The sequence below is a fragment of the Monodelphis domestica genome, chromosome 5 (assembly GCF_027887165.1).
Source record: "Monodelphis domestica isolate mMonDom1 chromosome 5, mMonDom1.pri, whole genome shotgun sequence".
In the NCBI taxonomy this organism is placed as follows: domain Eukaryota; kingdom Metazoa; phylum Chordata; class Mammalia; order Didelphimorphia; family Didelphidae; genus Monodelphis; species Monodelphis domestica.
The window spans coordinates 258,519,465-258,540,490 of NC_077231.1; the positions used below are offsets into that span (position 1 = coordinate 258,519,465).

General features: G+C 37.1%; 2 protein-coding genes across 10 annotated transcripts in view; one reads left to right on the forward strand and one right to left on the reverse strand.

Moving 5' to 3' along the window:
- LOC103092739 (protein adenylyltransferase SelO-like) overlaps positions 1–9,776 on the forward strand; it is a 55,577-nt gene extending 45,801 nt beyond the window's left edge. For 4 of the 8 annotated variants that reach the window (XM_016426337.2, XM_016426338.2, XM_016426341.2 and 1 more), the window contains 3 exons: positions 1,462–1,505; positions 7,644–7,723; positions 8,950–9,776. In XM_016426337.2, coding sequence (XP_016281823.2) covers positions 1,462–1,505; positions 7,644–7,723; positions 8,950–9,072 — 247 coding nt within the window. In that variant the 3' untranslated portion in view covers positions 9,073–9,776. Of the gene's footprint in view, positions 1–1,461; positions 1,506–6,899; positions 7,029–7,643; positions 7,725–8,949 lie in introns of those variants that run through there. The other 4 variants (XR_008912419.1, XM_016426342.2, XR_001625165.2 and 1 more) reach the window with 3 other exon arrangements.
- Positions 9,777–9,883: 107 nt separating this feature from the next.
- APBB1IP (amyloid beta precursor protein binding family B member 1 interacting protein) overlaps positions 9,884–21,026 on the reverse strand; it is a 129,397-nt gene continuing 118,254 nt past the window's right edge. For both annotated transcript variants that reach the window (XM_001376084.5, XM_016426336.2), the window contains exons 13-14: positions 13,427–13,530; positions 9,884–10,586 (exon numbers count right to left, since the gene is read on the reverse strand). In XM_001376084.5, coding sequence (XP_001376121.3) covers positions 10,113–10,586; positions 13,427–13,530 — 578 coding nt within the window. In that variant the 3' untranslated portion in view covers positions 9,884–10,112. The remainder of the gene's footprint in view (positions 10,587–13,426; positions 13,531–21,026) is intronic.

Sequence of the window (21,026 nt, forward strand, 5' to 3'; positions counted from 1 at the left end):
TTGACTGTTTTTCCAAATAATATTGTTTTTGCTAATTTAATTGGATGGAATTGAGAGTAAGTAGATTAGTTTTGGTAGGATTACCATTTAGATTATATTGGTTCTGCCCACCCATAAACAATATTTCTCTGATTAGTTAAATCTAACTTTATTCTTATAAAAAGTGTTTCATAATTATGTTCACATGGTTTCTAGATTTTCTTTGGAAGATATACTCCTAGGTATTTTCTTATATTTATTGTTAATTTGAATGAGTTATCTCTTACTATCTCTTTTCACAGGACATTATTAGTATATATAGAAATTCTGATTTATATGGGCTTATTTTATATACTGCTACTGTGCTAAAATTAATTAAAAAAATTTTTTTTAAACCCTTACCTTCTGTCTTGGAGTCAATACTGAGTGTGTGTGTGTGTATTGGCCTAACCCTTACCACTCTTCTGCCTTGGAGCGCTCCAAGGCAGAAGAGTGGTAAGGGTTAGGCAATGGGGGTCAAGTCACTTGCCCAGGGTCACACAGCTGGGAACCGTGCTAAAATTATTGATAGTTTCAGTAAAGTTTTAATTGAATCTGTAGGATTTCTATATGTATCATCATATTATCTGCAAAAAGAGATAGTTTTATTACCTCTTTGCACATATTTCAATTTCTTTTTCTTTTTGTATACTATTAATAGCATTTCTAGTATAATATTAAATAATATTGGTGATAATGAGCATCCTTGTTTACTCCTGATTTTATAGGGAAGGCTTCTGACTTTCTCCATTACAGATGTTTGCTGATGGTTTTAAGTTATATATCTTATTAATATAAGAACAAATCCATTTATGCCCATGCTTTTAAGTGTTTTTAACAGGTATGAGTGTTGTATTTTGTCAAAAGCCTTTTCTGCTTCTATTGATATAATCATATAATTTTTGTCATTTTTTTGTTGATATAATCAATTATGTTAATAGTTTTCCTTATATCAAATCATCCCTGTGTATCTGGCATAAATCATGTTTAATTATAATTTATGATTTTTGTGATATATTATTGTGGTCTCCTGGCTAATATTTTATTTAGAATTTTTGCATTTATATTAATTAATGAAATCAGCCTATAATTTTCTTTCTCTATTTTTGCTCTTCTTGGTTTAGGTATCAGTACCGTATTATTTTTTTCATAAAAGGATTTGACAGGACTCATTTTTTACTAATTGTTCTAAATAATTTATTTAATATTTCAATTAGATGATCTTTAAATGTTTTGCATTCACTTTTAAATGAGGTTTCTGGATTATTTTTTATTTAATTGTCTTTTTAAATTTTTGTTATAAAAGACCCCATAAAATGGAAGGAATATGTAAATATACTTAATGTAAAAATAAAACATCAACACTTAAAAATAAAATAATACATACAAATAAAAATAGAGAAAGTTGATTTCTAATTTTCCCTTTTGTGTGTTCATATTTAGTAACATGAATGACTCAGATTCCAGAAGAAGAAAAAGAATGACAAGTAAGTGAATCAGTTGTCATACTTAGCTTTGAAAATTATTTTCAGGCAACAAAAATTTTTAATCTGAAAATGGTTATGTAAAGGAACTGAGTATTAATTTAAATAGAATAAATTTAAGTAATCCATAAGCCTTGGAATAAGGATTATATGGCATTCTTTATTTCATCATATAACTTGAGGCTATTTTAAGGCATACTAATAACTTTTTTTAATTAGCTCATATATAATTTCTCATATATACATTTTTTTCCTAATATTGTCCCTGCTGAAGGGACAATCGATGAGGAAGTTGTAACTATTAAAAAAAATCAGATGCTCATGTTCATTAAATATTAATATAGCTTCCTAGGAGACAAAAGTGTTTTAATTCTGAAATTATTTACTTTTGGGCCTCTATTCATTTGAATTTTGAAGATTGCCAAGATTTGGACTTTCTAATTAAATTTTATTCCATACTAGAGTCGTTAGATTAGAATGCTTGTTTATTTCATAATAAAAACTGGGAATATTTCAAATTCTACATACTTTATACAATCCAGTGTGCCCAGTTAAAGGGATGTTTTAAGAGGAGGAACTCAGATGGAACAAAGTCTTTGGGTTCTGGACCAAACCATTTTCAGGAATGTGGAACAGTAACAAAGGAAATATAGACCATAGGTAAATTATTCTAGGGAAAGCCCATGTGCCATTCTTCAAAGCAGAACACAAAAGAAGACTGTATATAAAATCATCAATCTTCATAGCATACTGTTTTTTTAAAAGTATTTCCTTATTACTTTGAAAACTGCCCTGCATAAATGTATTTCTTCTGAGTTTCTTTCTCTTTTCTTCTCTGCATCTAAAAAATATTCCAGTGGCTTTCTTTCTCTCATTTTTATAATCACTACTGTTACTTCCCCAAACCTCCTCAATTAAAAACTGAGGAAAAAAATAAACATAGTCAAGCAAAACAAATATATATTTGCTACCTCTAACAAAGGTGATGGACTTAAGGTGCTGAAAAAGACACATTTTTGGATGTGGCAACTATATAAAGAAAAATAGTTTTGAAAAAGAATGAAAAATTCTGGCCAATGTATTCTTTATAATACTGTTATGTAATCTTTGTATAAATTGTTCTCCTTGTTTTGCTCACTTCACTCCATATCTATTCATACTACCCAGAATGCTCTAAAATGGTCTCTTTTGTCATTTTTTTTTATGAACCAGTAATATTCTTTTACTCCCTTAGATTCCAGTTTGTTCAACTATTCTTAAATTGATGGGATCATCTTTAGATTTTAGATCTTGTAAAAATTTTTTTTTGTCCTCTAACTCTTTCTTTAAGATCAGGAAGTTTGTTTTTGCTTGCCTCTACTCTCTCCCAGTATTATCATTTCTCTTAGCCCCTTCCCTTTTCCTACTTGTTACTCTATTGAGATTGATGTGTTTCTAAATCAAACTCTACACCTGGATGTGTGTGTGTGCATGTGGGCTCAGCCTTCCTCTGTGTCAGTTTCAGAGAAACGGGAGGGTCAGCTGATGGCCACATTCCTTACCTCATCCTCCATCTTGATGTATTCTTCTTATACACTCCAGTTATAAAAACTAGCAAGTTCCATCTCCTCCTTTCTCCTCTTTTTTCTCCTCTTAGGACACTTAGAAAAGAATAAATCACTAGTAGAATTTCCATTTTTCTTATTTGACTCTTTAAGTACCCATTGAAGAGAAGAATGCCCTCAAGGGATATCATATCATCATATATGTCCTTCTGGTTGCTCAAATGAATGTACTTTAATAAGTTTCTCTTGACTCTTGTGTTTTCATTTTGAAGTTTTTACTTAGTTCTGAACATTTAAATATCCTTAAAAGTTATCTCTCTTTCAATCTCTCTCTCTCTCTCTCTCTCTCTCTCTCTCTCTCTCTCTTGCTCTCTCTCACTCTCTCTCTCTCATCCTCCTTCCCTCTTTTTAAATAATCCTTACTTTCTATCTTAAAATTGATATGAAGTATCTGTTCCAAGGTAGAAGAGCTGGAAGGGCTAAGCAATGAGGGTTCACTGACTTGCCTGGGGTCACACAGCTAAGAAGTGTCTTAGGCTATATTTGAATTATGACCTCCCAGAGCTAGGCCTGGCTCTCTGAGCCACCTTGCTGTCCCTAAAGTTCTTTATTTCATTAAAAGTCTTCTCTCTCCCCCCCTCCACCCCCCATAGAAATATACTTTGCTTTATAGGGAGAATTATTTTTGGTTGTAATATTGATTGTATATCTTTGTATATCACAGAGTAGGTGCTTAATAAATGCTTGTAGAATTGCATAGAATTAAAATTAGAATAATGCATATTAATGCAAACCTGGAGTTAAAAAAAAAAGCAAACTGAAAATAAAAGCAATGACCATTTCTTATTAATTGACCATAATGCTTAGCATGTCAGCACTTAAAAATGTATTAAATGAACGTGTTTGATGATGATGGTAGTAAGATTTGGTCTTGAGTATTTGTCTCCTATTCAAAGATGATGTTACTAGTGATATAGTCTTTGTGGCTATAAATATAAGTAGGTGATGAATGGTCATTTCTGTGCTTAAATTGTGGCATTGTAAAGAACATCATCATCATCAAAACTAGCATTTAGATATAACTTGGAAAGTTTGCAAAGCACTTGATATACATTATGTCATTTGAACTTCTCATAACCTTATGAGCTAATTTCTGCATATACTATCATCTCCATTTTACAGAGGGAAAAACTGAGGTGCATAGAGGTTAAGTGACTTTCCCCTTGTCACCTTTCTGATGCCAAGACCCATACTCTATATACTTCATCGCATGGTCTCTAAGCCTCTGAACAAATTACAGTTAATATTGCCAAAGCAATCAGGCCCAGCTATTTTGTTTAAAGCATATGTTTTAGGAGGGGTTCAGGGAAGGAGGAACTGAACAACTCCAGGGCAACAATGAGCCCACCTGAGTCAGAAAGCAGACTCACTTGATCAAAGTTCCTTTCTGAGGCCCCACGTGTGGAAATGGAGAAGGGTTAATAGAAGGGGTGACTCTGCCAACCCACCTGAGTTTTGAGGGTGCAGCTGCTCCAGCCCATTCTTGGAAGAACCGTGTCTATTGTGGTCTTCTAGAAGAGCAAACAGCAGAGAGCTTGAGAACTGGACTTTGGTTAGAAGTGTTAAGATTAAAATTTAGTTTCTAGTAATAAAAGTATTATATTTTTATGAGGTTTATTAAAGATTAAGAAATAAAGAAAATACAAAATAAGAAAGCACGTGCCTAGGAGGGCTGAAAGGCCCATTCAATTTCACTTATTACATCTCAGGAGACACATGTCCCTAGAAGCAGAAGCCAAGAGAGCGAGCAGTAGGAGGAGTCAGTTTAAATACCATTGTGTCCTCAGCCTAGGTGAGAATTCAGGTGAGGTTACAAAGCATTCTGGGAAATGGCCAAGGACTTCTGGGAATTGAAGTCCAGGGTTCAAATCTCCATTTTTACAGAAGGACACCTGGACTTTGGGGACAAAGGAGAGGGGCAGCAAAGCAAGGATCCTTTTAGCAAAAGAAAAGCAAGGCAAGAAAGAGGGAACCCTGGCCCACACTGGTCAGGCCTGCTCACAGCATAGTTAGATATCCTGTATGGAAGACTAGACTTGGGATCTCTCGGGCCTAGGGAGCTTCTGAGGAGGAGCGACCCCTGCCAGGGCAGGCTGGGCCCTTCTCTGCAGTTTGCAGGCTTAGAGCTGCCTACACAGGGAAGGACTTGCCCAGGGTCACAGGCTCAGTATGTGCCAGAGGTGGGACTTGAACCTGGGTCCTCATGGTTCTGATTCCTCAGCAGTACAGTTGTGCTCATGAGGGGGTTTGTTTGTATCCATCTCTATGTGGCATATCATTGAGGTTGGGGGATGATTGAATTTAGACATAATTTGTTAAGTCTTTATAGCATGAATAAGTCTGTTGGATGTTTGGAATTCTTAGAGCCCAAGTGCATTCATGGAGGATTTCCAGATATTGGAATTAGCAAGTTTACCTTGGTGGAGGGTGGTGAGCCAGAGAAAGGAGAGATCCTCAAATCATTTCTGGGTTGAATTTCCAACTTGAGATTCAAATGTTTTGTAAAAAACAAAATTGTCGTCTAGTCCAAAAAGTGCATTTTAAGATTAAACAAAGTTGACTCTAATCCCAGAAAATTACAAATGTAATTCTCATCACTTATGCAATCTTCACATGGCAAATGCTTTAAAAAAAAAAAAAAGGAATGCTGGTAGTGATACAGCAGAGTAGGTAGGTGAAGCATAGGAATATTTCATTCTTATGTAGGCTGCATTTCAGGCTAAAGGACAGAAATGGGATGGTTAATGGCCTGTGGGCATTTTTAGACTGTAAGCTCCTTCAGTAAGAAATCTTTCACTGTATCCTGTAGACAAGGGCATTTTGCCTGATTAAGATTAAATATTTCTAACTATTAGAGTTTTTTTTCTGAAAATGAAATAATGCTTAGGAGCAAATCTGATATTGGAATTAATTAGACAGACTACCTTAAACTACTTGATAAAGGGCAAACCTTTTCCTAGGTTTGAGCTAGATCTCTACCAGCTGTGATACACACAATATTCTGATTTTAAAGGGTTTGTTTTCTATTAGTAATACAGAAAAAGCAAATTAAAATCTGTTCTAAGTTGTTTTTTTGGTATAAAAGAGCATTTAAAAATTTCCCTTGCTAATTCTTTAGTCACTTCTTTATCTAGTTTTATTAACAGCTTCCAAAGCACAGTATTCAAATTAGAAATGCTACCAAAAAAGATGTAAGTTGTGTTTTTTGGATATGTCAGAGAGAAATTTCACAATTTGTCCTTTGCTATGTAATTTCCCAAAAGATATTTCCAGAATCCTTTTCAATATGATGGTATAAATCTCTTTTAAGACATCACATGCTAAAGGAACTAATAACATTATTGATAACTGTAACATTTTTATTCCTATTTTTACAATTTTTTTTAATACTAAAGTGTAGGAAGTTTTTAGGCATAGTTGGTTTTTGGAAGGGGAGGAGGAGGGTGGGTAAATTTGGCAAATGCAGGAAGAAACAGGAGGAATAAGGGAAGGCAAACTCTAGTTTGATTTTTATCTTGCTCACTTCTAAATTGACATCCTCCAATTTGTTGTTTTTCCCAATTTTCTGGTTAATGTGGGCAATCAATGGCAGTAACAAGGGATATGTTTCTGAAGAAAAAAACTGAAGTTTTAAATTACAAAGAAGAATTTCCTTAACTCCATGTCGTATACAAGCCCTTCATATATTCCAACCTTGACTTTTGGTTAAGTACATTTGCTAATTAGTATTCATGCCAAGGTCATGGGCTGAAACATCCTTATGAGTCTATTAGCTTTGTTCTTTTTTTTGTAGGCTTACACAATCTTGCAAGTTGTTTGTCATGGTTAAAAGGGTGGTTATACTACTTGAATTAATGTGGCTTCATCTGAAAAAAAATTATCATCATTATTGAAAAATAACTCAAAAAATGTCATATTGATGGTGAGTAGTGTTATTTTTGTGTATCAAGGACACCATGGTAAAGATAATTTTTTTCCTATGGTAGATAGCTGATTGAAAGTATTCCTAGTTTCTGCAAATAGTTTTAAAGATAAGGAGCTTCCGTGATAGCATAGATTGAAATTGAAATCAGAAGCAAAATTTCAGAATTTATCTTTGTTCAGGTAGCATGGTATATGGAAAAGCTCACTTTGGAGTCACAGGAAGGCCTGAGATTAAGTCCTGCTTCTTTCTGACTTGTTTTATTTTGTGATGGTTGGCAAGTCACTCAACTGATAGTGCCCCAGGCTCTATCCTGACTGTGAATGAAAGATAGGCCTACTCCTGAACATATGGGGAGCTCCCTATTCAGATGATTTTTTTCTTTGTTTTGAAATAGTGACTATGAATAGTGTATTCTGATTGAACTATTTACATGATAAAATGCTGCTTCAAAATTTTAAAGGATCTTTGGAATGTTTTGAAGTATACCACTAATTTTTTCTGCTTTGAAAACTCTGACAATCCATTAAGTCCGCTGACATTAGGAATAAAGAGATATACTCTCTTGTTTCTTACAAAACTCATAAGTGAGTTAAGGTTATTTATCTTGTTTAGGTGTCAATCCTAGATATGTACTGAAGAATTGGATGGCAGAATCTGCAGTGCGAAAAGCAGAAATGAATGATTTTTCAGAAGTAAGATGGTTGAACTTTTTCTATACATTTTAATTCCTTTAAATGCCATGTATTTTAAAAAGTTTTGCTATTGTTGGTAGGCTTATCTACATAGGCTAAACTGAATTTCATACCAAGAGTCTTGTGATTTGTCTTTTGATAAAAATTTAAGTTTTGGTCTTGAGGAAAAGGAGTATCTGACACTAAAAGGAAAAAAAACAGGTCCTATTCTTTGTGACCCAATTTGGAGTTTTCTTGGCAAAGATATTATAGTGTTTTTTTTCCATTTTCTTCTCCAGCTCATTTTAGAGATGAGGAACTAAGGCAAACAAGATTAAATGACTTGCCCAGAGTCACACAGCTAAGAAGTTTCTGAGGCTGGATTTGAATGTGGGAAGCCAATTATTTCTGACTCCAAGCTTGACACTCTATACACTGCACCACCTACTTGGTTTCATCATTTAAAAATGCAGCTTAGCTCATATTGAAAAGGAGAATATTGACAGAATTTTCAAAAAAATCTAGGCCACAGTAAGTTTTAAGAGACTTAGGACTCTTGAGTGAATGCCACAGTAACTTGATCAAGGTCCCAAAGCCCAGGACTAGAATTAGAACTTAGAACACTAAGCCCAGATTCAGGAAGATCTGAGAACAATCCAGCCTCTAAGACACTAGCTCTGGGATCCTGGGAAAGTCACATAACCTGTTTACCTCAGTTTCTTCATCTGTAAAATGGGGATCATAATAACATCTACCTCCTGGTGTTATTGTGAGGATCAAATGAAAGTAATTGTAAAGCATTTGGCACAGTGTCTGGCAAATAGTAGGTGCTACATATTATTAAAACAAAATAAGCTTGGGGTACAGCTGGGTGGCTCAGTAGATTGAGAGCCAGACCTATTGATAGGAGGTCCTTGGTTCAAATCTGGCTCCCAACTCTTCCTAGCTATGCATCCCTAGGCAAATCATATAACTTCCATTGCCTAGTCCTTACCACTCTTCTGCTTTAGAACCAATACACAGTATTGATTCTAAGACAGAAGGTAAGGGTTTTTTTCAAAAATTGAAACAAAAATGAAAAAACAAAATAAACGTGGTTTCAGTTTGTAATGATACTGTGTGCCCAGAATGTATATGTTAACATGTCATTAAATAATATAAAGGCTTTTAAATAAGCTTGAGAAACGATTTTGTTAGAATTTCTTCTCTCTCTCCTAGTGAAGTTTTTAATTGTTCTAATTTTTTAGGTTCATCTTTTACAGCAAGTTCTTCAGCATCCTTTCCAGAAGCAGTCATTATCGGAGAGAGCAGGGTACTCTTCTCCTACCCCTTTATGGGCAAAAGATCTCAAAGTCAGCTGCTCATCCTGATGAAAGTTTAGTCTTAATTAGGAATACATTTTTATTACTGGACTTTTAATATAAAATAATCTGAGAAATTGCATATTGATGCGTCATTGGTTTTTATAATAATGAAATATAAATGATTTAACTATGAGAAATAAAGTTAGTCAAAAAAACTTGATCCTGAACTACTTCTGAAAAATGTTCCGGGTTTGTGTTCTAATCAATAATTTGAAAATCACTTGAATCATTTTTAACAATGAAGACATTTTTCACCCAATGAATTAATGCATGACTCTCTGGAATCTTGTGCTATGTCAATCATGGGGAAATGTAAATTATAGTAAAAATGATAACTGTAGTGTCCTCTCCATGACTAAACAAAAGCATTAGATTTATTTTTACCCTCGAGGTCTTTGAGGACCCTCATATGGAACTATTCAGAGCTTTGTAAACCTGAGTTCTTACCAGGCTCCTTTTTGCTAAAAAAAAAAATGCCTATCTCACTTTACTAATTACTCCTACACTACCTAACATTGGATGTCACCTTTCAGAGAACATTTCATTTTATGTTACAAATTGCTAATAAGAACGCTTGGAGTTTAGTCGGGATCACCGTGGACTTGAGTGATAACTGAACAATGGCTGTACTGGAATTTCAGTGTTATATGAAGTATTGCTAATGTAATGATTGTGAAATGACATTAAATGGAGCGATGTTTTGCTTTGCAGGCTATGCCTCTGAGTTCTTTAGGTTCCGGAAACAAATAACGCATCTATATAAGATGTTCAATTGTATGTAATTCTCCTATTATAAAACAAATGAAACACACCATCATTTTGGTCACTCCAAAAAACAAGGATATATTCATTTGCTCTACATGAAGACACAAGTCAATCCTAAAAAGGTTAATGACTGACAGAAAATATGTACATCATTTCTATTGCAAAGTCAGTATTTTACAAAAACACTAAGTTGTCTCAAGAATGCAATAATTAAAACACAATTAGAAAAAGACATAATTATGTAGATATACTTTCTATTTCCTTCAGAAACAAAAACATCTTTAGGACATGTTGCCTCTCTTCTTCTGCAAAGCTTTCATTAGATCAGACATAAAATCTTGTTCTCCCCCTGCACCCCCAGGGGGTGGTCCTGGATTCTCCTGCCTTTTCGGAGGCATGGGAGGCTTTTTGGTGATGGGCGGGAGAGGTTTGCTGGGCTCTGCGGGTTGGAGTAGTGGAGGAGGGGGAGGAGGTGGTAACGGAAATTCACCCCCAGCACCAGCTGCAGGAGGTGGGGGAGGCACGAAGTTGGGGGGCTCGTCATTAAAATCTGGCGGCGGTGGGAGCTCGGCCTCTCCGGGAGGTGGCGGTAAAGGGAAAAGATCCTGCTGGGATGGTTTCGGGGGCATGGGAGTCGCCGGAGTCACATTGGAAGATCGCCGCACTGGTGGTGGGGGCGGGAGCAGCGGGGACTTCTTCAGGTGATTCGCCGGAGGTGCTGGTGCGTCAGAGTTGCTCACGGCCGTCTTCCAGTCCTTTAAAAAGACAACAAGATTCATGGGCCCGCAGCATAAGTTCTCCGAACCCTTCTGGCGCAGGTAATGTAAGCGCACTTCTAATGCAGGGCTTTGCACGGTTACGGACGCCGTTCATGGAACGCCAGGACCCCGGATTTACCTTTCAGCGCGGTGCCCCACCCCAGAGCACAGACACCTGCCACGTGACTCAACATTTCTTTCGCCCTGATTGGGACACTGGGGACTGGGGCCATTGCTCAATTCTGGGCTTAGGCCGGAGCCTTCCTAGGACGAGTCTTGGGGCCTTTCGAAATACCCCTCAGGCCAGGGGAAGGCTTTCTGGGCCTCAGCGTCCATAGCCACGCACTCAAACAGCGGTTCTGAGGCCGGTGCTTTGTCCATCTTAAAGCCCTGTGTAAAATGTACTAAGGAGGACCTCCCGCTGTGCTACTTACCGATTTGTGACAGAGCCCTTCTGGTTCTCCGGTTTGATGGATAGACAACGGAATCAGTTCCGCCTATCGGTTCCAAGGCAGAAGAGTCACAACGGCCCTAACGGCTAGGCCATGGGGGTTAAGTGACTTGCCCAGGGTCACACAGCTAGACCGTGTCTGAGGCCACATTTGAACCCAAGACCTCCCATCTCTGGGCCTGGCTCTCCATCCACTGAACCACCCCGCTGCTCCCTGCCTCTCACTTTAAAGGGTTTAGTTCTCAGATTATTATTTTCTGAGCAGGTCACTTTACCTTTTGATGGACACCTAAATTAAAGAATGGATCAAACAATCCATCCTACCCACCACACAGAATTGTGATAAGGATTCAATGAACTAGGGAAAGAGGCGGGCAACATAGAGTGAAGAAAGTCAGCAGGTATCACTGCACACGTTAGCCGGCCGGCTAGCCGAGGTGGCCAAGGCCCCAGTAAGACACCCCTTTGTTTGTGCGCTGAAATCTAGACTAATGGTTGGCATTTACAGCACACTTTACTCAAGCCTTTCAGCTACGTCACTTCCTCGGGGCAGAATTGTATTCTTCACCAGAATAGTGACTTTTTTCCTTTCATCATGTGATACCCTCTCCCCACTGAATACCAAATTAAGCCCCGCCCCCATGCCCTATAACTTTCCCTTTTATTTGGTTTGCAGGGATCCGCTAATTAATTCTAGTAGCTTCCCACTACTTGCAGCTTGGGCACTGAAGTTTGCAAGTTGTTTAGCTATTTAACTTCTCAGATTTTTTTGTTTGTTTGTTTTAGGCATTTAAATGATTCTCTTCAATAGGCCCTTTGGAAATCATTAAAGTCATCATAATAGAAAGTACACAGCATGGTGAAATTGTTAGACTTGAAAGAAGAGCCAAGATACCAAGCAAAAACCATCTCTGGAGGTTTTCCCAAGTCTTTAGAAGGGGTAAGAGGTCCAATAAACAACCAAGCTTAGCCTCTGTAGTAACTCCCAGCACCCATAGTGGGGTGAACAGGAGGAAGAGGGGGGACAAAGTGAAAAAATGCCGGGTAGTTGGGCTAGGAGCTATGGGGCATGTTGCTGTCAAAATTACTCAAAGTCATTTTTAAATCAGATATTCTAGACAATGTATTCAATGCAGCTCTCATAGACAAATGAGGTGTTACCAAAGCCATTAGCAACTAATTTATAATTATGAGCTACAGTTATTAGCTAGATTTAAATCAGAGTTCATTAATTTACTGTTCTCTACAAAGACAAAACTCATAGAGACTATTATTATTTCTGGATACATTTGAAAATGTTTTTATGCCCCATCACCTTGGGATATAATAATATATAGTATAAAATTGAAAATGGAATGTAACAGCATCCAGGTGGTATAGTGGAGACTGTGCATGACCTGGAATTAGCAAGACCTGAATTCACATCCCACCTCAGCTTTATGACCTGGGGTTTTTAGAACCATCCACATTCTCTCACTTGTGCCTCATTTTAAATATTTGCTTCATACATAGCCAAAGTCATAGTTTGAATGGCCACAGAACAGTTTTCCCTCTGCAAAACTGCCTGTCTGATAGGAGGATGAACCTTGGTCCTCTAATTAGTACCTTTAGTACCTAGCAGGGTGATTCACTCTCTTGGTTTCATTTTATCTTATAAATAATTTTGCCGTCCCATTTTGTTTGGAAACGGCCGTCACCAACAGGTATCCAAATGGCACCCCCCTCTCTCATAGCATCCCCCAGCCTTGGGTTTTACACTACCCACACAGTCATCTCAAAGCACACAGGAAACACTTTTAAAATATTCTCAAAACAAACACTGTGCCAGGAAAAACTTGAGTCTATGAACACGGATTGTGCAACGCCTCCACGAGGAGGAGGATCTCAGCATCCACTAGGTGTGATCCCAACCGACAGCCTGGTTAACAGAGCAACAGGGTTCTTTGACAAAAGAGGGTTCTAAGAGATTTATTTCTGGCACGTGTAGTAGACCTTCCTGATAGTCTTGTTTTACTTACTGTGGAACATGTGAAATACATATATACATATGTGTATATATATATATATATATATATATATATATTTAAAACCTTACCTTCTATCTTGGAATCAATACTGGGTAAGAGACTTGCCCAGGGTCACACAGCTAGGAAATATCTGAGGCCAGATTTTAATCCAGGACCTCCCCCGTCTCTAGGTCTGGCTCTCAATTCACTGAGCCATCCAGCTTCCCCTTCTACAAAATGTTTAAGCTCTGAAGTGCTCAATAAAGCAGCCTTTATGGTGGGGAGAAATGAATTTTCTGTTTTCAGTAGAATACTGATAAAGATCAAGAAAATACTTAAGAATCTGAGTATTGATTTCATTTACACAGAGTAACGCATACCTTTGTTGCTTCAACTTGTCTTTGGGCCTCGTGGAAAATTCCGCTAACAGAATTTGTAGTCTGGGAAATCTGTCCATTAGGTTGTACAGTGCTTACTGTGTGCCCTAAAAAAAGGAAAGACCAATAAAAGAGGAAGAAAGAAATCAATGTATTTTCATGATGAGCAAGGATGTAAACAACTTAAAAGTAAATGTCAGTTTATGTATAGGTACTTTTCCTAGAGATTCATGGGTAATAGGCAATACTGATGGTCTGCTTGAAAAGTCTGTGGCTGTAACACGGCATTTCGTAAGAGAAACACCCCCCAAAATTGTTAAATGAACTCCTTTATAAAGAGTATATAAAACATATATAAAAATAATTTACTGTAGCATCCGGAGAATGATGTGTTAAGATGAAGTTTAAACTACCTTGTTAAGTATTAACCTGAAGACCTTTTCTATTTCAATCTTTGTTAATGAAGATTTGGCTGTACATATATATATATATGTATATATATATATATATGTATATATATATATACACATATACATATATAATAAAAATATATTAGTTTACTTGTGCCTTAATAAATATTATAATGAATAGAATTGAATCTTTCTGGTCATTGAGGATATTGAAGTCATTTCAAAATGCCAGTCTTTGTTATATACTATAGAATTAGAAATTGTAGATAATTTATATTGACCCTTGAAATTCCTCAGAAGTTACTATGAAGTAAAAGCTCTGATATAAACCCATTTTATAATTTACCTCATTCTCCTAAAACTTCATTTCAATTAAGAATTTTAAATTCAAGTTTCGCTATTTTTAGAGAATTCAGCTAATGGTTTATTGATTTCATGGAGATCACCATGTGAAATCAGAGTGATCTGAAATTTATTTAACAGCTACTCAGTACCCTATACTCTTTTGTTTTCAAATGGATAATTTAATTATTTCTTCTATTATCTCCCAAAACATTAAAGCTACTTAAAATATACAATTTCTAATTTTCTGGTATTTTTTCTATTTTTTTCTTTTCTAATAGCACCTTTTTTTCCTTCTTGAGTTCTCATAACAAGTAATGGGTATGTGAAAGTACAGCCAATTCTTAAGTACTTTGAGAAGGGAATCATGAAGGCTTAGTAATTTGTTCTGTCTGGCTTCAGTAGTTAGAACCCTGGAGCAAGGGGTGAAAGCTGTAAAGAAGCAAATTTAGACTTGAGACAAGAAGAAATTTCCTAACTCTTAAGAGTTTTGTAGAACTGAAAGAAACTATTTCAGTGGGTTGTAAGGTTCCCCAGCAAAGGGTAGATGATAGATTTTTTTTTTGTTTTTTAATCAGTTCCCCTAATTCCCACCCTTATTTTACTTCTCTTTCTACTTCCTCCCTTCTTATTCCCCCCTTATTTTCTTTATAGTCCTTTTAAACTATCCCCCTACCCTCTCCCTCCCTTGTACTGCTTCTTTACCCACCAGTCCATTTGTTAGCCTTCTACTTTCCTATAGGGCACAAATCAATTCTCTGCCCTAATGAATTGGATTGTTCTTCCCTCTTTGGGCCATTAGCTCTTTATAAATTTGAGTAATTAGACCTTTGTCAGAGGTTTTTGTTATGAAGATTGTTTCCCAATTGGTTGCTACCCTTCTAATTTTGGTTGCATTGGTTTTGTTTGTACAAAATTTTTTAATTTGATGTAATCAAAATTATTGATTTTATTTTGTGATTTTTTTCTAGCTCTTGCTTGGTCTTAAAATCTTTACTTTCCCAAAGATCTGACATGTATACTATTCTGTGTTCACCTAATTTCCTTATAGTTTCCTTCTATTCAGGTCATTCACCCATTCTGAGTTTATCTTGGTGTAGGGTGTGAGGTATTGATCCAAACCTAATGTCTCCCATACTGTCTTCCAGTTTTCCCAGCAGTTTTTGTCAAATAGTGGGTTTTTGTCCCAGAAGCTGGGATCTTTGGGCTTGTCAGAGACTGTCTTGCTGAGGTCACTTACCCCAAGTCTATTCCACTGATCCTCCTTTCTGTCTCGTAGTCAGTACCAAATTGTTTTGATGACCGCTGCTTTGTAATATAGTTTGAGATCTGGGACTGCAAGTCCTCCTTCCTTCACATTTTTTTTCATTATTTCCCTGGATATCCTTAATCTTTTGTTCTTCCAAATGAACTTTGTTATGTTTTTTTCTGATTCAGTAAAAAAGTTTTTTGGTAGTTCAATGGGAATGGCACTAAATAAGGAAATTAATTTGGGTAGGGTTGTCATTTTTATTATGTTAGCTCATCCTACCCATGAGCAATCAATGTTTTTCCAATTGTTTAGGTCTATAGTGGAGAGTGTTTTGTAGCTGTGTTCATATAGTTCCTGTGTTTGTCTCTGCAAATAGATTCCTAAGTATTTTATATTGTCTAGGGTGATTTTAAATTGAATTTCTCTTTCTAATTCTTGCTGCTGAGATGTGTTAGAGATATATACAAATGCTGATGACTATTATGGTTTTTATTTTGTATCCTGCAACTTTGCTAAATTTGTTGATTATTTCGATTAGCTTTTTGGTTGAATCTCTAGGATTCTTTAAGTAGACCATCATGTCATCTACAATGGTAGCTTAGTCTTCTCATTGCCTATTTTAATACCTTCAATTTCTTTTTCTTCTCTGATTGCTACTGCTAGTGTTTCTAGTCCAATGTTAAATAATAGAGGTGATAATGGGCATCCTTGTTTCACTCCTGATCTTATTGGGAAGGCTTCTAGTTTTTCCCCATTGCAGATGATGTTGGCTGATGGTTTTAGATATATACTGTTTATTATTTTTAGGAATGACCCTTCTATTCCTATACTTTCTAGTGTTTTCAATAGGAATAGGTGTTGTATTTTATCAAAGGCTTTTTCTGCATTTATTGAGATAATCATGTAGATTTTTTGGATATGATGTATTGGGGATTATTTGGTGGGGGGGGGAGGGTGTGGAAATTAGACCGTATGGCTATTGAAGTCCTTTCCACTTATGAGGTTCTAGAATTGGAATACATTCAATTTTCAAAAGGAATCCTTGCTTAATCCCTTGCTTTCTTAACCTCTCATCACAGATGGTACTTGCTCTAATTATTCACAGTTGACTACTGGGTAAACACTGGTTACGAAAGGAAATTCTATTTCTGCTATCTTTAACATTCCTCAAAAGTATATTTTTCAACAATCTCCTTTGTAGTTTCTCTAGAAATATTGACTTGGCAGATTTTTCCTTTGGGAAAGTGGGAAGAGCAAAGGCCAGGGCCTTCCAATCAAACTTAATTTTTGTCTAGATGGGATCATTGCCTTTTCACCTACATGGAATGATTGACACGGTGACACTTAAATTTCTAGGTTCAAATGCTGATTACTGGAAGGAATTCTTTATTAATCCTTAAGAAGAATGGCTCAGTAATGAATGAATAGATAATTGATTCATTTCTTCTTGTGTGCAAAAGCACTGTGTTAAATTCTGGGGATACAAAAAGTCTCTGCTGTCAAGGAGGCTGCTTTCTAATGGAGGGGATAACACGTATGGAAGATCTGGGCTATAAGTCAGAGGGAAATGTTTCATGATCCTTAAGGTAAAGGGGCAAAGCAGATATTAATTCCTCTTCAACAATGCCATTTCCACTGATATAATCATCTGATTTAGAACCATTTGCTGATGTCAGTAACCTTGGTGACAGCTTTTTTCCCCTGGGTCTTTAGTAGCTATAACTATACCACCCGCAGGATCAGTTGCCAGACTGCATCTCCATTGGAGTCAGTTCCCAGGATGTTGGAAACTCATGTTGAAGAGATAAGAAAGTAGACCAGTGTGAATAGCTATATCTCCATGTTTAAAATGGCTTAAAAATGTTACATTCAATAAATTTGTTTCAGGAAGACCAGCCTAAATTGCGGAGGACATTATTTTTTGTAATATTTTTCTTTAACACCCTTGCTTTTAATAAAAGAACAATGTTTTCCTTTTTTCCTTTGTTAGAAGGGTAGAGATTATAGGATCATAGAAATATGTGAAGAGATCTTCAACCTATATCTAAATAAGAATTCCCTTGTATAACAAACCCAACAAGAGTCCATTTAAACTTTACATGGAGACCTAGGAGTGAGAAATCAGTGCTTTCCAACAAAACTAATTCAACCTTTGGATAGTTTTCAATGTTCAGAAATAATTCTTTCTGCAATTTATATTCATTGCTTCTATTATTGTTGTTATTCAATTGTGTCTGAACCTTCATGACCCCATTTGGGGTTTTCTTGGTGAAGATATTGGGGTGATTTTCCATTTCCTTCTCTAGTTTATTTTACGAATGAGAGAACTGAGGCAGACAGGTGTAAGTGACTTGCCTAGGGTCACACAGGTAGTGTCTGAGGCTGTATTTTACTCCTGAAGTTGTGTCTTCCTGACTCCTGACTGGGCATTCTATCCACTGTGCCACCTGGCTGGGTATATGGGCAATTCACAGAAGACTAGTGCCTCAGTGGTGAGGTCTTGTTGAGCCCTTTTAAAGACTGCTTTCCTCCTTTGGTGTCCACCTGCAACCTAACTCTCATCTATGGCTCCAAGAAGCTGTAGCACACACAGTGGCCAACCCCAGTAAACTATCTTGGCAAGTAGGCTAAACCAAGTTAAGGGTAACCAATAGGCCTCAAGCCCATTAATGAGTTAAGGGGTATCTATCCCAAGCATGGGACTTCCTCAGGAAGAAGGGACAGATGAGAATAATTTGTTCCAATGGTTATAAAGGCAGCAGAAGTAGGCACCATAGAGCACTTAGTGCTTGATTAGACATCGAAGAAGCCAAGGTCATCCACTGAATCCTGAGCCATCGCTAGTCATCCTGACTTTTATCTTGCCACTGGACTTGGGTGACTGGAAAAGACAGTGAAGCTGACAACACTGTACAACTCTGCTTCACTTCAATCCAATTTACGTGCAAGTCAAAAGACATTACCCAGTGACACCATTTTGTTCCTCTAAAGTATGATGGCCATGAAGTCCCAGATCTCAAACTATACTATAAAGCAGTGGTCATCAAAACAATTTGGTACTGGCTGGGAGACAGAGGGGAAAATCAGTGGAATACACTTGGGGTGAGTGACCTCAGTAAGACAATCTATGGTGGGCCTGGGGATCCCAGCTTTTGGGACCAGGATCCGTTTCGTGGAAACTGCTGGGAAGATTTGAGGAAGGTTTGGGAGAGATTGGGTTTGGATCAACATCTCACACCCTACACCAAGATAAACTCAGAATGGGTGAATAGCTTGAACATAAAAAAGGAAACTATAAGTAAATTAGGCAAACACAGAATAGTATACATGTCAGACCTTTGGGAAAGGAAAGATTTTAAAACCAAGCAAGAGTTAGCAAAAAATCACAAAATGTAAAATAAATAATTTTGATTACATCAAATTAAAAAGTTTTTGTACAAACAAAACCAATGCAATCAAAATTAGAAGGAAAGCAACAAATTGGGAAACAATCTTCATAACAAAAACCTCTGACAAAGGTCTAATTACTCAAATTTATAAAGAGATAAATCAATTGTACAAAAAATCAAGCCATTCTCAAATTGATAAATGGGCAAGGGACAATGAATAGGCAATTTTCAGTGAAAGAAATCAAAACCATTAATAAGTACATGAAAAAGTGTTCTAAATCTCTGATAATCAGAGAGATACAAATCAAAACAACTCTGAGGTATCACCTCACACCTAGCAGATTGACTAACATTATAGCAAAGGAAAGTAATGAATGCTGGAGGGGATGTGGCAAAGTTGGGACATTAATGCATTGCTGGTGGAGTTGTGAATTGATCCAACCATTCTGGAGGGCAATTTGGAACTATGCCCAAAAGGCACGAAATGACTGCCTGCCCTTTGATCCAGCCATAGCACTGCTGGGTTTGTACCCCAAAGAGATAATAAGGAAAAAGACTTGTACAAGAATATTCATAGCTGCACTCTTTGTGGTGGCCAAAAATTGGAAAATGAGGGGATGCCCTTCAATTGGGGAATGGCTGAACAAATTGTGGTATATGTTGTGGTATATGTGTGGTATACTCTTGTGATAAAAGGAATAATAAAGTGGAGGAATTCCATGGAGACTGGAACATCCTGCAGGAAGTGATGCAGAGTGAGAGGAGCAGAACCAGGAAAACATTGTACACAGAGACTGATACACTGTGGTACAATCGAAGGTAATGGACTTCTCCATTAGTGGCAATGCAGTGATCCTGAACAACTTGGAGGAATCTACAAGAAAAACCACTATCCACATCCAGAGGAAAAACTGTGGGAGGAAAAACACAGAAGAAAAACAACTGCTTGAATACATGGGTTGAGGGGATATGATTGGGGATGGAGACTCTAAATGATCACCCTATGCCAACATCAATAATATGGAAATCGGTCCTGATCAAGGACATGTAATATCCAGTGGAATTGCGCATCGGTTACAAAAAGGGTGGGTGGAGGGGAGGGAGGGGAAGAATATGATTCTTATAATTAAGGAATAATGTTCTAAATTGACTAAATAAAATAAAAAATAAAATAAAAATATGAAGGCCAACAACCAACCAACCATTCATTGCTCCCAGTTCTGTCTGAAGCAAATAGAGTGTCTTATCCCCATTAGAGAAAAGAGCCCTTAGAGTATTAGAAGACAGACATACCTCTCTTCCTCCTCCATCCTTCCCCCATCCAAGGCTCTTCTCTGGACCTAATAGCTTCAGTTTCTTGCACAATAGGACTGTTTCAGTAGCATTAAACTAATCTCCATGTCTCCAGGCTCTTCCCACAGCAGTTTATCTTCCTCTACTTAGCTAATCAAATTAATCTTTCTCTTATGTAATTCTGACCATGCCACTCCCCTATTCTGTAAACTCTAGTTTCTCCTTATTACTATCAGGATCAAATATAAAACCCTTTGTTTGGCTTTTAAAGCCCTTCATAACCTGATATCTGTCTACTTTCTAGTCTTTTACTCTGCGTCCCCACATACTCTGTGACCAATGACATTGGCCTCCTTGTCATTCCTTGAACAAGCTATTCCATCTCTTCACTCCAGGCATTTTTATGGACTGTCCTTCATGCCCAGAATTCTCTCCCTTCTCATCTCCTATCTCCTGGCTTCCTTGAAGTCTCAACAAAAGTCTACCTATAAAGGAGACCTTTCCCAGTTTTCCTCAATCTTAGTGCTTTCTCTCTGAGATGATGTCCAATTTACCATGTAAATATCCTGTTTGGACCTAGTCATTTGCAGGTCATCTCTCCCACTGGATTTGAGCTCCTTGAGTGTGAAGATAATTTTTTGCCTTTTTTTTGTGTGTGTGTCCCTAGTTCTTAGCACAATGCCTAGCACACAGTAGATACTTAATAAATGCCTGCTGACTTTACACTATTTTTTATCATAATGTTGACTCAAAGTCAAAGGTCTAGGTCAGTGTTGGTGAACCTTTTCTGAGTTTGAGTGCCCAGAGGGCAAATTCAAGCTATCTTTGAGTCCCCAACCCCACCCCCTTACCAGAGAGAGATGAATGAGGAAGTGCTTGCTTTGGGCAGCTGGACTGAGGGGTGGGGCAAGCAAAAA